The sequence below is a fragment of the Mirounga leonina genome, unplaced genomic scaffold (assembly GCF_011800145.1).
Source record: "Mirounga leonina isolate KUSES-001 unplaced genomic scaffold, KU_Mleo_1.0 Mir_115, whole genome shotgun sequence".
Taxonomy (NCBI): Eukaryota; Metazoa; Chordata; class Mammalia; order Carnivora; family Phocidae; genus Mirounga; species Mirounga leonina.
The window spans coordinates 18,715,466-18,730,854 of NW_023270268.1; the positions used below are offsets into that span (position 1 = coordinate 18,715,466).

The 15,389-nt window shown below is 41.5% G+C and overlaps 2 protein-coding genes across 3 annotated transcripts in view; one reads left to right on the forward strand and one right to left on the reverse strand.

The window, feature by feature from the left end:
* Positions 1-1,059: 1,059 nt before the first annotated feature.
* On the reverse strand, positions 1,060-4,612 carry RPL15 (ribosomal protein L15). Its single transcript, XM_034993733.1, has 4 exons — positions 4,527-4,612; positions 3,679-3,867; positions 3,221-3,357; positions 1,060-2,366 (listed from the first exon to the last, which is right to left on the reverse strand). Exons 2-4 carry the CDS (start codon positions 3,848-3,850, stop codon positions 2,061-2,063), a joined length of 615 nt encoding a protein of 204 aa, XP_034849624.1. The 5' UTR covers positions 3,851-3,867; positions 4,527-4,612; the 3' UTR covers positions 1,060-2,060.
* Positions 4,613-4,816: 204 nt separating this feature from the next.
* Positions 4,817-15,389, forward strand: part of NKIRAS1 (NFKB inhibitor interacting Ras like 1) — a 31,577-nt gene continuing 21,004 nt past the window's right edge. For both annotated transcript variants that reach the window (XM_034993747.1, XM_034993756.1), the window contains exons 1-2: positions 4,817-4,923; positions 11,911-12,023. In XM_034993747.1, coding sequence (XP_034849638.1) covers positions 11,930-12,023 — 94 coding nt within the window. In that variant the 5' untranslated portion in view covers positions 4,817-4,923; positions 11,911-11,929. The remainder of the gene's footprint in view (positions 4,924-11,910; positions 12,024-15,389) is intronic.

Sequence of the window (15,389 nt, forward strand, 5' to 3'; positions counted from 1 at the left end):
AAGAGAGTGCTTGGCTCATCTGAGGAACAGCAAGGAACCTGCCATATCAAATGAGGACAGCAGTAGAAAATGAGTCCAGTGGTGAGAAGAGTATAAAGATCATGGATCTGGGACTTCAGCTTCCAGTACTGGTATGACAACACTTAAAAAGCTACAGTATGGAGAACAAACTATAGGGTAGCAAGAATAGAAGCAAGCCCTTTTTGGAAAAAAGGAACACTGACATTTAGCCTGAACCCTCCCCCTCTTCTCCTTCCCAAACTAGCATTCAGTTTGAAAAAACATTTAAATGGGTTTTTCTAATTCATGCAAGGACCAAAGAACCAAGAGCAAAAATTCTCAAGACTAAGTACTATACATTTTATTTTCTCTCAAAGTGACTGTTTCTGCCATTACATTTTGTGTAGGTTAGGGTATTTGGCTTGCTTCTTAATATTAGATGACAAAAGATAACAGGTGTTTTAGTTTAATAAACATTTATTCCTTTAGTTGAACAACTTCTAACACACAAAGTATATATATGGTTTAGGATCTCTTTTTGAGTGGAAACGAATTTAGGTCTCAAGAGGTTTTGAGCCTTTTTCTGGCAATCATTTAACTGAGCCTAAGACCCCTGAAAAAAATATAAAAACTGGTTCAAGGAAACCAGCAATTCGATTTTGAAATCAAACTATGGATTAAGTCAGCAATCTTAAAGTTGGGGCAATTCCTCTATTTCCTACAGACTCAAAATTCATCCTGGAGAACAGAAACCTCTTTACTGCAAAGACAGAATGGAAACAGTATAGTGGTATACTTAACATCAAGGTGGCACAATTGATGGGCTGGCAAGTTTATGGAATGGCAAAGATTTTGAGGAGTTTGAGTAAGGATGAGAAAAATGACTGTGGATAACACATGTAAGGATTAGATTGGAAACCATAGACTTGTATGGACACCAACTACATGACTATTCTCAATAGCCTATGGGAATGCCTAAGTGGGTTGACCCAAGATGACTTAGGACTTGGAACGAGCAATGATGTACTTTTAAAGCCAACCCTATTTTTCCCCCTAAGGTGGCTAGTGGATTCATAATGGTCACAAAGACCATGGATAAAGTATTTAAAATTCTAATCAAAGCCAACTTTTTTATCCTCACACTTAAAAGGTTATATGATGGCCACCAGTTTCCCAATTCTAACATTGGTTACTAGCTTACAAATCAGTCTTCTCATTCACCTAATGTCCAATTTCCGTTAAGTTTTCATATACACCAGAGTAAACACCATTAACTGACTGCTTTGTAGGAAATTCAGTATTCTACAGATCCCATGGAGTCATGGGATATAATCAGGAGCCTCTACATTTTATGTTAACTTCAATATAATTTCGAACTCCAATACTGTGGAGACGAAGGCAATTTTGCTTCAGTTAAGCAGGATTTATTTTCATTTTTAAGACAACCCTCCTGTATCGGGTAGGTTGATTCAATTCTCTTGAAAAAAATGGTGGCATTCTTTTAAAGTATTCTTTCCAAAGCCGTAGTTACATAAATGAATACTGGATTCAACCTGAAATTGTGGTTCCTACTTAACACTGTTCTGCATATGATCATGATTAAAGATTAGGATCTTCTTCACACTTCCAAGCAAAATCCCGTTTAAAAAGCTTGTTCTTTCCAAACCCCTAATAACAGCTATTTGAGAGTAAACCAGAGCATTACATCACCCCAACGAAGCTGCAGGTTTCATTACATGCAACATATCTACACGGCTAGCTTCTGCATTCCACGTTTACAGATTTTACACCTATTATACCAAACAGCACTTTAAACACTGACATATAAACTCCCTAATAAGATAAAGCAAAGACAAAAGTGTTTATCTTATTAGAAACAAGATACACCATCACTTAAAGTCTTCAAACATTATTGCACTTTAACTTTCATAATTTGACAATGCATTCATGGAACAATCTGCAGACAACTAAATTTAACAGACAAATTAAAGAACACTTTTAAGCAGACATGACTGTCCTAAATTGTTTATTAGGTAAAATTTTTACAAACATTACTTATATTAGCGGTAACGGTGGAGCTGGAGAGTATTGCGTCTTCTCCATGCCGCACGGCGAGAACCACCAATAGTGTGGTGGAACTTGTGACCCTTTCCAAGGCCACGACTCTTGCGGCCTGCAGATGTCAGCCCTCGCATTTCCCTGTGCTTGTGGACTGGTTTGGTGATCCACTGGGTGTCAGGATTTCTTCTGATAGCTTTATGGAATGGATCGATGAGGATGACCTCAAAGAATTTGTACGTGGAATCTTCGCCAACCCAGTAAGAATTCAAGACTCTCAGAGCCCCACAGTGGCGCCCAGCTCGCTCCTGGAACAGGAAAAAAGGCCCAAGGTCAGCCTCCATCTCCCATAGAAGGAAATTAGGAAGTAAGAATTCCCTTTAGTTTACCACACTAGACAAGAGACTAAGGTCGTTCACTTAACTACCTCAGTAGTTGTAAGCATCTTCCCAGAGGCTAGGACCCCAAATATGATAAGACTTACTACAGTAATACATGAAACATGCTCTGATTTGAAACCATTACCTATTATCACCCCCTTCCCGACCAAGGCACAAATGTTAGTATCTTACAAAATTTAAGAACCTAGTCTTTTTCTAATACAACTGAGGGATCAGCAAATTTCATACAAAACTTTAATACTACTTAGCATATTATTTTAGGCTTTGCAGGCCACAATAGTCTCCCCTTAGTTTAAGTCGTCTTTGCCTTTTAAGAACAAAAATAAAACATTTTTAGTTTACAGAAGGCAACAAACCCTTGTTTGCCAACCTATGGGACAGCGCACAGCTTCATTTACTAACCCAGAAAGACAACTTACAACTGAACATTGAAAATTAGCCATATGAATAAATGCAGCTTCTGTACACCTGGGGAGACGTGCTCTTCAAGACAAGTTTACTGCCCTTCAAAAGCTTAGGTTCCAAGGTTCACACTAACCATGAAACACTTTTCATTATTCACAAGCAAAGCCAAATTAGTAACAAAGACTAAGACTTTGACAGCAACACTTTACTAAGTAAACGATGAAGTAAAAAATCACAAACCCCATTTTAAACACAACAGGGCTCACGTAGGTACGGGTTAACCAAAAAAGTGCTCAAATCCTTCTCCACCATCTCCAGGAGGCGACAGATACAACTGTTACCGAAAAATCACTTACCTCTGCAACAGACTGAAGGCTTCGCGCAAACTTTAGCTGGTTAACACCATGATGGACAGGCTTGCCGTAGGTAGCCCCCTTAGGAACTGGGCGTTTGCGACCACCACGACGCACACGAATCCGATATATGACATAACCTATACAAATTTACAGTGGTCTTATAAAAGCTGTACGCATCAAGACTCAGTAACTTGCTACTAAATGCTGCAATGTCGAATACACTCTGGACTATAAGCCAAATACTATAGATCTGAAGGTAAAATAAATACCCATTTAAGACCTACTCTAAAAAGAAACACATTCCAGTGTTTTTCAAGGTACTTTATGACACAGGAAGAGTAACTTCTCATTTCCACTCTACACTGAGGTATTGGGGCCATAGCACCTCTAATTAACAGTTTTCTAGCATTTCCCCAGGAACACAATTTTGTCCAAGCATCCATGCAGAGACCACTCACCTTGCTTGGCCTTGTACCCCAGCCTGCGCGCTTTATCGGGCCGGGTTGGGCGGGGAGCCCTGTGGAGCGCAGAGAGCTGGCGGTACTGCCAGCAGCGCACCCTGAGAAGAAAGCGCATTACATCGGACTGCTTCTTCCTCCATAGCTCCTGGATGTACTTGTAAGCACCCATCTTGGCCTACCTTTGAGCTAAAAAAACATCATGCATTTAAAAGGAGACGATCGCGCCCGTCCATCTTAGTTCCCCACAGCCACAAGGAAACCACTGAGGCTGAAAATGGCTCTCCAGAACTGCAGGGAATAGCTGCACCCTAGGAAAGCGGCGCTGTCACCTCTGCGACCCCAGCGCGCAGCAGCGCAGGGAGGGTCTCGGCACATTTTTGTTGGATGAATGAATGGCGCTAGACTTGGGTACTGAGGAGGGCTGCTGAATGAGGCCGGCGGCGTCCCTAAGGGTCTGGCCTGCAGAGACCTCGCCGATACCATTAGAGAAAGGTGCTGTAGCAGTTATCCCCGAAGGATAACTTTCGAGGAAAAAATCCCTTATTGCACCCAATCCGCAGGCCTCGCTTTAGGACACTCTAGGCCCGGCCTTCCATCCCTCAGCCCCATGCTTCCTTTTCCTTCACGCTCCAGGGCCCGCTCGAATTCGCGCCGCCATCACATCACCACCCTAGCCCGCCCCGGGGGCCGCCTCTCCACGCCCTAGCAGCCTCGCATCCTGTTCGAACTCGCGCCGCACAGGAGGCAGGGGGAGCTCCGAGGACGCAGGGTCCCCGAGTCTGGATGGCTGAGGCGAAGGGAGATGAGCGGCGGATGCAGCAGCGAATTCCACCAACACAGCCTACCTGATGGCTGCCGCCGGACGGAAAGGAAAGAGCCTTTCTCCCACAATCCTTTTTGGGCTCCTCCCCCACAGCGGCGAGCCTCTTTCCGGTGCAAAGCTGCGGCTCCCACGGCCTCATGGGACATGTAGTTCCGGCAGGGAGACTGGTGGGCGGAGTTCGGCCCGGATTGGGCGCAGCCTCCCCTATTATCCCGCCCCCCGGCCCCCAGGATTTGAGTTTGAGAGGCAGGGGCGGCTCAAAGGGCGAGAGTCCTCGGCCAGGCCTCGGCGGGCGAGCGTCCAGGGCCGTCCTGCAGGCGGGAGGAGGCAAGTTGGGGGCGGGGCTCAGGTGGCCGAAGCCGGTCGTGGAGCCGCTCTGCCAGAGTACCGCTGTCTTAGGAGCCTGTGGAGGTGTCCAGGTCTGTGTCTTGAGGTACGGGGAACCGCTTCACGCACCGCGGTCTCCTCACCTGAGGAGTCGCGGCGGGTTCCCCAGTGCGGCGCTGTCCATCCCCCTTAGCCCACCAGGCTGGACCCGGAGACGCTCTGACAGACCCTCGCGACGCTGCCCCAGCAGCCAAATAAGACGTTCGTGCTGCCGGGGCTTCGCGGGGGGTAGGGCGCCATGCCTTCGGGCTTCAGCCTCCGCAGGCCCCGCTCCGCGGGATTTTACCCTAAAGAGGGGTCGGAGGGTGGGGAACTGGGGGGCCAGAGAGGGGAGCGCGGGCGGCTCGGCGCCTTTTCATTTCCGTGCCTTTCCTGCGCACCGACTTGGTCCCAGGTTTGCTACGTCAGAACCAGTTTTTTTAGAAAGGCAAAATCTTTTTGTGCCAAGACCTGGTTATCAGGTACGAGTGTTTTGGGAAGAAATGCCGAGAAAATGCTGGCGTTTTGTGTTGAGTTCTTTATGGAAAAATAGTTTGTTCTTTGCGTCTCCAGAATATTTTCATTTTTGACGCAGTCGTGTAGTTTACCTTCTAACTTATTACCGGTTTTGGTTTTCTCTCCTTATTTCCTATTTTCCTTTTTTTTTTTTTTTTTTTTTTAAATCGTAGCTTTATCATTCCAGGAGTCCTCACAAGGTTCATTGATTTATTCAGGAAATATCTATGAAATGCCTAATATGTGCCAGGTAGTGTCCCAGCTGCTGGGGATGCAGCAATAGTGAACGGGCAATAAACATAAATAAGATATATATTATGTTCGGTAAAAAGTACTAAAGACAAGCATGAAGGGGAGGGAAAGGATAGTGAGTGTTGGGGTGGGGGGGGTCACAATTTTGGATGGAATATTCAGGATTAGTCTTCTTGAGACATAACATTTGAGAAAAATCCCGAAGGATGTGAGCCTTGGAGATTTGGACTGATTTCAATCAAAAGGAAAATAGGCTGGAGTATGCCTGGATTCCAAGGAGGCTGTGTGGCAGGAAACGAGCAGATGACATCAGAGAGGTGAAGTGTTCCTAGGGAGGACTTTGGGTTTTCACACTGCCAGAGATCAAAAGCTATTGGAAGATTTTAAGCAGAAGGGTGACTTTCTGTGACTTACATTTTTTAAAGGATTATCTGGATTGCAGTTTTGAGGCCAAAAGAAGGGGGAAAAATGAAGCAGAGAGACTAGGAAGTTGTATTAGTTCTTTTTGCTAGTAATAGCAAACTTACTGGCTCAAAATAACACAAATTTGGGGCACCTGGGTGGCTCAGTTGGTTAGGCGACTGCCTTCCGCTCAGGTCATGATCCAGGAGTCCCAGGATCGAGTCCCACATCGGGCTCCCTGCTTGGCGGGGAGTCTGCTTCTCCCTCTGACCCTCCCCCCTCTTGTACTCCCTCTCTCTGTCTCATTCTCTCTCTCAAATGGGTAAATAAAATCTTAAAAAAAAAAAAAAAGTAACACAAATTTGTTGTCTTACACAGGTCAGAAATCTCAGTAGGCTAAAATTAGATTGCTGTGTTCCTTTTAGAGAAGCTAGGGGAGAATCCATTTGCTTGCTTTTCCCAGCGGCCCCCCCCCCTTTTTTTTTAAGATTTTATTTATTTGAGTGGGGGTGAGGCACAAGAGCAGGGGGAGGAGCAGAGGGAGAGGGACCAGCCAGCTCCATGTTGGGTAGAGCCGGTGGAGGGGCCAATCCACTGACACTGAGACCATGACCCTAGCCAAAACCAAGAGTCAGATGCTCAACCAACTGAGCCACTCAGGCGCCCCTGCTTTTTCCAGCTTTTAGAGGCCACCGGTATTCTTTGGCTCCTGATCCCTTCCTTTTCAAAGCCAGCAGTATAGCATCTTCTTATCTCTGTTTCTCTTTCTGACACACATCTCTCCTTCTTATAAAGATACATGTGATTACATTGGGTCTACCCAGATAATCCAGGATAGTCTCCCCATCTCAAGGATCTTAATTTAATCACAGCTGCAAAGTTCCTGTTACTGTGTCAAATAAAATACTCACAGGTTTTAGGGATTATCACATAGACCTCTTTGAGAGACCAGGTGAGAGAAGATGGTGCCTCTGATCACTTCATTAGTGGTGGAGGTGGTAAGTGATCCAGCCCTGGATGTGTTCTGAAGGTGGAGGCTTTACTGGTGGATCAGATGTGGGGTGTAAGAAAAATAAGTCAAGAATGATTGCTATAAAAAATTAATTAAAAAAGGGTGCCTGGCTGGCTCAGTTGATGGAGCATGCGATCTTGATTTCAGGGTCATGAGTTTGAACTCCCAAGTTGGGCGTAGAGATTACTTTAAAAGAATAACTACAGGGGCGCCTGAGTGGCTCAGTCTTTAAGCATCTGTCTTCAGCTCAGGTCATGATCCCAGGGTCCTGGGATTGAGCCTCGCATCGGGCTCCCTGCTTGGTGGGAAGCCTGCTTCTCCCTCTCCCACTCCCCCTGCTTGTGTTCCCGCTCTCGCTGTGTCTGTCAAAAAAAAAAAAATAACTACAAAGTTGGATGAATCATTTGGAAAGGAGTTCTGGCAATGCAAATAATCACTGCTAATTTCTTAATTAGTTTTTGCAGTTTTGTTTCTTCATTTGCTATTTACAGTTGCTCAGTAGTTTTGCAAGATTTGGATTGGTATTTCCAATTGATTCTGAGATTCCTGAGAGCAGATATCATTTCTGTTTGCCCCCCTGGTTTTGTCCCTCATGCTTGGCATTATGGTAAGACTTCAGTAAATACTTAATGATTAAAAGAATGGTAAGCTGGAATCTGCTCATTATATTTTATTGTGTGCAATATTGTTTACAAAACCTTTTATATGTAAAATTATCCATATATAGATAAGTAAAAGTGTTGCACACAGTACCTGATGTTTGCATAAATAAATACACAGTGTCTAAGTTTTCTCCATGCGGGGCTTCATAATATGATCTATAACATCTCTCTATGATGTTAAGTGTTAACAGTATTACTGTTGTTTTAGTAGCATAAAAACAGTTGTGCTTTACTTATAAAAGTAGAATGATTTGGGGCGCCTGGGTGGCTCAGTCATTAAGCGTCTGCCTTCGACTCAGGTCATGATCCCAGGCGTCAGGCTCCCTGCTCCACGGGAAGACTGCTTCTCCCTCTCCCACTCCCCCTGCTTGTGTTCCCTCTCTCGCTGTCTCTCTCTGTCAAATAAATAAAATCTTAAAACAAAAAAAAGTAGAATGATTTCCTTAGAAAAACAGAAGTACTGACAGTTTTGGCAACTGTTTCTGATAGCTCTTTAAGGGGATTATTGACTAAGCTCAGTGTTTTCCACAGGAATGGATCAAATCGTGTTTTTATTCTGTAGAAACATTATTGATTAGCCTGGAAAGCAAAGCAATATGCAGTTAAGACTGCATTGGATTTTGCCTGTTAAGCCTGTTCTCTCAAATCATTTATATCAGATGAGGATTAATAGGTCACAGATTGAATTTTATTGTACAGCAGTTACTTAGAGTAGGGACTCTACCAAGTAGTTCTAACTAGTGCTTTACATTAGATACTAACTGGGGTGCCTGGGTAGCTCAGTCAGTTAAGTGTCTACTCTTCAGCCCAGGTCTTGATCTCAGGGTTATGAGTTCAAGCCCTGCATTGGGCTCAATGCTGGGTGTGGAGCCTACTGAAAAACATTAGATACTATTTTTTAAAAGAATTAATACTTTAATTAGCAGGTCGCTAATCTTCAGCTTTAGGTAATATTATTGTTTCCCACTTGAAGACAAGAACCTAGAATGTTTTAGCTATGCTTTGACTAATCACATTTATCCTTTCATCTTTGTTTTGTTTTTGGTGGTGTAAAATATTTAACATGGATTATTCTGTTTTATCTTGCTTCTTTCCTTGTAAAATACCTTAAAATCCTTTTTTTTTTTTAAAGATTTTATTTATTTATTTGACAGAAGAGACCCAGCGAGAGAGGGAACACAAGCAGGGGGAGGGGGAGAGGGAGAAGCAGGCTCCCCACGGAGCAGGGAGCCTGATGTGGGGCTCAATCCCAGGACCCTGGGATCATGACCTGAGCCGAAGGCAGATGCTTAACGACTGAGCCACCCAGGCACCCCAAATACCTTAAAATCCTTACTGAGTGTTTGAGTAACCTCTATTCAGTTATTTTTACTATTTGCCTTTGATGGAGATTCTCCTGATAGACTGAAACAACTCCCCCAGTTTATTTATACACACACATTCAAAGTAATGTATATTTTTAACACACTTCATCTGCTAATCCTAATATCAGTGAGTGATCAAAGTATAATTGTAGCATGCCACTTTTAAAGCAGATATATTAAGACCACTTCCAAAGACTGGAGTAGTTGATTTCTGGATTTCTTAAGATTCTGTTGGTTTCAGCATTTTCCCAGTTTGCTTCAGTCCCCAGGAGTCATATTTGCCTCCCTTTTATGGGGAGTCTATTGCTATTAATAACTGAGGTGTTTTTTCTTTTAACTATCTGGTTCACTTAACTACAACATGTACCTACCCTTTTAAAGCACTTGTGTTTATTTGAAGATTGATATAATGTAAAGGCACGTTTTTTTGATTGAAAGGAAGAGGAGAGAAGGGAAGGTATTTAGAAATTCTGCTGGGACTAAGACATTTTTGGAGGAAGGGAAATAACAATAGAAAATTAGAATTTAGATTCCAGTAGCAACCTTTTCTGACAACAGAATTGTTCTGTGCTGCCAACATTTTTCTTATCCTCTGACAGATTTCTTTTTCATCCTCTTGGTGGCACGTGGTTAAGTGGCAACATCCTTTAAATTTTAACTATTATCATTAAAAACCCTTTGAAAGAAAGATTCAATGATATCATAAACTTCTAGGAAACCACAATATGTAAAAAGAGTAGAATCCTACGATAAGTGAGATACTAGATTAATCATAAATTCAGATGTAGAAAACCTTTTAAAATAGTCCATTGTTGCTGATATAGGAGATATCATACCATAGATGATCAGGGTGACACAGAGCTCTCCTCTTACAAATAAAGACTGAGAATTTTTCTGTTGCAGTTATGTTGAAAATATATTTTTAAAAAAGAGAGGTGCCTGGCTGGATCAGTTGGTAGAACATGCAACTCTTGATCTTGGGGTTATGAGTTTAAGTCCCACATTGGGCATAGAGATTAAGAAAATATATGTGAGTGTGTGTGTATGTGTGTGTGTGTCTCCCTTAAGAGAAGTAGTTCTCATAGAAATAGGTGATAAATATTCTTGGGAAGATTTGGAAGGATCTCAAGCATGCCACCAGGAAATAATAACTACATTATGTTAAGTGATGATTATTTCTTTCCTGGTAAAATGTAGTGTACTGCTCTGGAAATGAGCGCTGTATTATTACTGTGCTACAATAATGGTAGCAGTAAAATTTTTCCTGTCAGCAAATTGGTGTTGTGACTAATTTGGGTCATAAAATATTATAGACTTTTGGGGCACCTGGTTGGCTTAGTCGGTTAAGTGTCCAACTCTTGGTTTCAGCTCAGGTCTGATCTCAGGGTGGTGCGATCGAGCCCTGCGTTGGGCTCTGCACTCAGCGTGGAGTCTGCTTGAGATTCTCTTTCCCTCTTCCCCACAACATGCTCGTGTGTGCGCTCTCTCTCAAATAAATAAGTAAATCGTAAAAAAGAAAAAAAGATTCTCTGCCTTTCCCACCTTGGCTCACACACTTGCTTGCTCTCTCTAAAACAAATATTACAGACTTTGAGAAAATAGAGTTATGGGAAGTTCATTTGTTGCTTACTATTTTTGGTATTGGTTAAAACGAACAATACTAATGTACAAAACACGTGCATATACAGAAAGGTACCTGGAAGCCCTTTGAATGCTTATCTGAACTTTCTTGGTGTAGTTGCTTTCTCACTTCAAGGAGTTGTGGCATCCCTTTTAGTCATTTATTGCATGTTCTACATTTCTAGGTAAGAGAATTGGGGGAAATAAGGTGGTGGAGATGGCAAAAGGCAGTGTGGAAATTTAGATTCTCTTATCAAGTTATTCTGTTGTATTCAGTGAGCTTTTTTTCCTTTCTGCCCTGGTTTCTGGTATCTTGACTTCCGGAAAATAAAAGCTTTAAGGAAACTTGAAGGGTGTGTTACCCAATTTTGCTCTTCCTTGGATATGTTAGGATGAGCAATTTTTCTAGCATTAAGAAGCATGACTCAGGGGCACCTGGGTGGTTCAGTCGGTTAAGCATCTCCCTTCAGCTCAGGTCATGATCCCAGGGTCCTGGGATTGAGTCATGCATCTGGCTCCCTGCCCTGCGGGAAGCCTGCTTCTCCCTCTCCCTCTGCCTGCTGCTCCCCCTGCTTGTGCTCTCTCTCCCTCTCTCTCTCTTTCTCTGTCAAATAAATAAATAAAATCTTAGAAAAAAAAAAAAAAGACTCAAGAAGTGTGACAAAGAGAGCCCACGTGGCTACCAAAACCCAATTTTTCACTCTCCTGAGAAAAGACTGATGGCATTAATAGCATTAGTGTTTCTCTAAAAAATCATGTCTGTTCTCTATCCAGATTTTTGTCTTCACGCCTCCTTAAATTTTTGCTTAAATGTTTTTTTTCCAGGTAAATATTGATGAGCAGGCAGTGTCTTTCAAGGATTGGTTTCATCTAGGATTTGATTTAGATCCTATAGACTTAGTGTTGAAATATTCTTTGTATACAATGGTTTTTTCTTTTTGAAAATAAACCTGTATTCATATCTACATGTATTTGTGTGTTTATCTAGATTACCTCTGCAAAAATGTGCAAGAAACTGGTAATACTGATTGCTCTAAGGAAGCAAATGGGAGACTAGGAATGGGGTTTGGAAGGATATGCCTTATTGTATATATCCTTTTTTATTTTTGGAATTATCCCCTGTATATGTATGACTTATTTAAACATAGGAAAAGAGAGAAACGGTTGATTCAAACAGTGTACAGTTTCACAGGTCTTTTATTCTCTTCACAGTGATATATCCTGAGAGAAGATGGGAAAGGGCTGCAAGGTTGTGGTCTGTGGCTTGTTATCTGTGGGGAAAACAGCAATTTTGGAGCAGCTTCTTTATGGGAATCATACTATTGGTAAGATTATTTTTCTCTAGTTTCTCTGTAGGTTCCTGGAACTGCTCAGGGTCTTTTGTTGGTCATGATAACCTAAAGATGGGTGATGGTACACAAAAGTGAGGTGTAATCCAGAAGGACTAAAGGGTTGAAGAAGTCAACAGAGATTGAAGGGCAGGGGGATGGGGGGTGAGTATAGGGGAGAGAAAAAAAAAAAAACTTTGTTATTGAAATTCAAGAGTATTTTTTGTAAGTTACAACAGGTAAGAAAACAAATGTGTGCGTGCATATGTGGTTTCCCTTGTATTTAAAGCCATTTTTTTTTTAAGATTTTATTTATTTGCGAGAGAGAGAATGAGAGAGAGCATGAGAGGGAGGAGGGTCAGAGGGAGAAGCAGACTCCCTGCCGCGCAGGGAGCCCGATGCGGGACTCGATCCCGGAACTCCAGGATCATGACCTGAGCCGAAGGCAGTCGCTTAACCGACTGAGCCACCCAGGCACTCCCTTGTATTTACATAATCAATAGTGGTCTTGGAGTCACAGAATCACTGACTTAAGAATACAATGAATGATGATCTCATTTAAGTTTCAAACATGACTTTCCAATACTGCTATATAAGTTTTAAAAATGGAAGAAACAGTTATTTGCTCTAATATGACCTAATTTTGTGAATTGGATTATGTCATTTATTTTTTCACTTATTGAGTTAATTAATAAATACTTGCTGTATGATACAAGCTGTAATGAGGCCTTGTGAGGGCACAGAAGTGAAGAAAACCACATCTCTGGCTTTTTAAGGAGATCATTTAGTAAGGAAGACAGACAGTACAGGTTAGAATGAAATGAGGTTTGTTAGATAAGTGGAACCATGAATCTTTAAAGTATTTATTTCTGGCAAGTAGCTCAGAGCACATTTCTATCTTTTATTAACCATCTTGATTAGCTCTGCTTCTCTTCCACCTTCCCAAAATAATATATAATAATTTTGGTTAAATCCATATTTGGTTTTTATTATGATGCTGGTGCCTGCAGTTCTCAAATTTTTTGAGAACTTTTGGTTTCAGAATCCCTCCTGTCACAAATGCTGCCATATTGATTCTTTTTTTCTTTTAGAGATGGGGGAAGGGGCAAAGGGAGGGGGGAGACAGAAAAATCTTAAGCAGGTCCAGGTGGGGCTCCATCTCACAACTCTAGGGTCATGACCTGAGCCGAAAATCAAGAGTCGGATGCTCAACTGAGCCACCCAGGTGCCCCTGCACTATTCATTCTTAATTTTATACCTCCTGATTCTCATTTATGCCTGTGCAAAAATAAATTATGCCCAGGGGAGAAAATCTCTTTACCCTCTAAAAACCCTTATCATTTAGTATTTTTACTGTGTTAGAAATTAAAACTGAGAAATTTTAAAAAATACTCATTTATTAAAATAATAAACTTACTACATGCTAAGATAACATTTTTATGAAAAATAATTATATTTTCAAAAAAGTGAGAGAATGAGCATTGATTTACATTTTTTGAAAATCTGTTGGGGCGCCTGGGTGGCTCAGTTGGTTAAGCAACTGCCTTCGGCTCAGGTCATGATCCTGGAGTCCCTGGATCGAGTCCCGCATCGGGCTCCCTGCTCGGCAGGGAGTCTGCTGCTCCCTCTGACCCGCCCCCGTCTCATGTGCTCTCTCTCATTCTCTCTCTCTCAAATAAATAAATAAAATCTTAAAAAAAAAAAAAAAAAGAAAATCTGTTGTTCAGCTTACTAGAAGGCAGCTGGATTATCATACCTACTTGCTTTTGTATTTAATCAGTTGTGGTATATTTTTTTAGTTGAAATATATGAAGAAAACCTGGCCTCACACAGATAAATCGTTGGAAGAAGTAGGAGTATGTTAATAGCTTTTCCAGATAATTGTGGATATTCTTGGGGCACCTGAGTGGCTCAGTCGGTTAAGCGCCTGCCTTCAGCTCAGGTCATGATCTCAGGGTCCTAGGATTGAGCCCCACAGCAGGCTCCCTGCTCAGCGGGGAGTCTGCTTCTCCCTCTCCCACTGCCCCTCCCCCTGCTTGTGCTGTCTCCCTCTCTCTCAAATAAATAAAATCTTAAAAAAAAATTGTGGATATTTGCTATTTCACTAAAACTCAACAAGTGACGTTTACTTCAAGCTTATTGGAAACCACGTCAGTGAACTTTTCCTACTCTATTACAGTAAAATCTCATTGATCTATCTTGAACTATAAATGGGATTTTTACCTAACAGTGGTTTTTAAACATCATAAATTGATCATTTGAAAAATACTGGCTCACTGAGATAAGCAGATCTTCTAAATAACATTTATTAATATCATCACCAGCCTTATCAGTATTAGGAAGCTATCAAGTTCATGGTGATGGATACAATTCTCATTTTCACTTGAAAGATCAGATTTTATCATTGACAACAAATACTGCCAGTCATGTTCCTTGAAAAAGATAGGCTCCCTTTATTCATTTTGAGAAAACCTCTATCCAGTACCCCAAATAACATAGTTTTCCTGTCATTCCTTCTTTAAAAAAAAATTGGCTAGTTCAGTTTGCAACTCAAACACAAGACTTTTCCTCCAATTACCACAATTCATTATGCAGAATACTTTATGCATTAATCACATAGAATATTAAAAAATGTAAGTATGTATACTCAAGGATTGAGATAATAAAATCAGTAATTTTTACTGCTTCATCAAGGACATTCTTAACTCAAATTGGCTTTTTTTTCCTCCAAACTGCAAATATGATGTGGTGAAGAATACAACTACTAATAAATACAGTTGGTGCTCTTGCCTTAATTTATACGAAAGCCTCCACAGTTTTACCCACCATTGCTTTTGCACCATTAGTGCAAATGTTAACATAGTGGGAAAGACAAATGTCTTTGATCATTATGAAAATAGTTTTGTCCACGTGGATTCCCTGAAAGGAGACATTGAGGGATCTTTAGACCACACTTTAGGAACTGCTGGTGCCTGTAAATATTCTCAGCTGAGCAATGTTCTATATTATGATCAGTTTTCTTTCTTTTTGTTTTTCTGGAGGCTAATATTTGCTTTGTCATTTCTTTAGTTTTATTTATCCTTTTGCTAATTCCACAAGTACACATGGTTCTCAATTTTTTACAAAGTTAGCTACATCAGATAATCTCCCCCCCCCCCCCCCCCCCCAGGCTTGGAGATACCCTTCCAGGAGTTAGTGATTCTCTTATCTAGGCCTATTACACAGGAATGGAACCATGGAAATTTTCTTTACCTTTCTTCCTGGGTTTGAGTTCCTGTTTCTTTTCTTTTCTTTTCTTTTCTTTTCTTTTCTTTTCTTTCTTCTTTTCTTTTCTCTTTTCTTCTTTTCTTTTCTTTTCTCTTT

Coding starts and splice junctions, on each gene's coding strand:
- RPL15 (XM_034993733.1), bottom strand. CDS start 3,850: ATGGGTGCTTACAAGTACATCCAGGAGCTATGGAGGAAGAAGCAGTCC. Junction 3,358..3,678: donor GGGGTACAAGGCCAAGCAAG/GTGAGTGGTCTC, acceptor AAATTTGTATAG/GTTATGTCATATATCGGATT. Junction 2,367..3,220: donor GCCTTCAGTCTGTTGCAGAG/GTAAGTGATTTT, acceptor TTCCTGTTCCAG/GAGCGAGCTGGGCGCCACTG.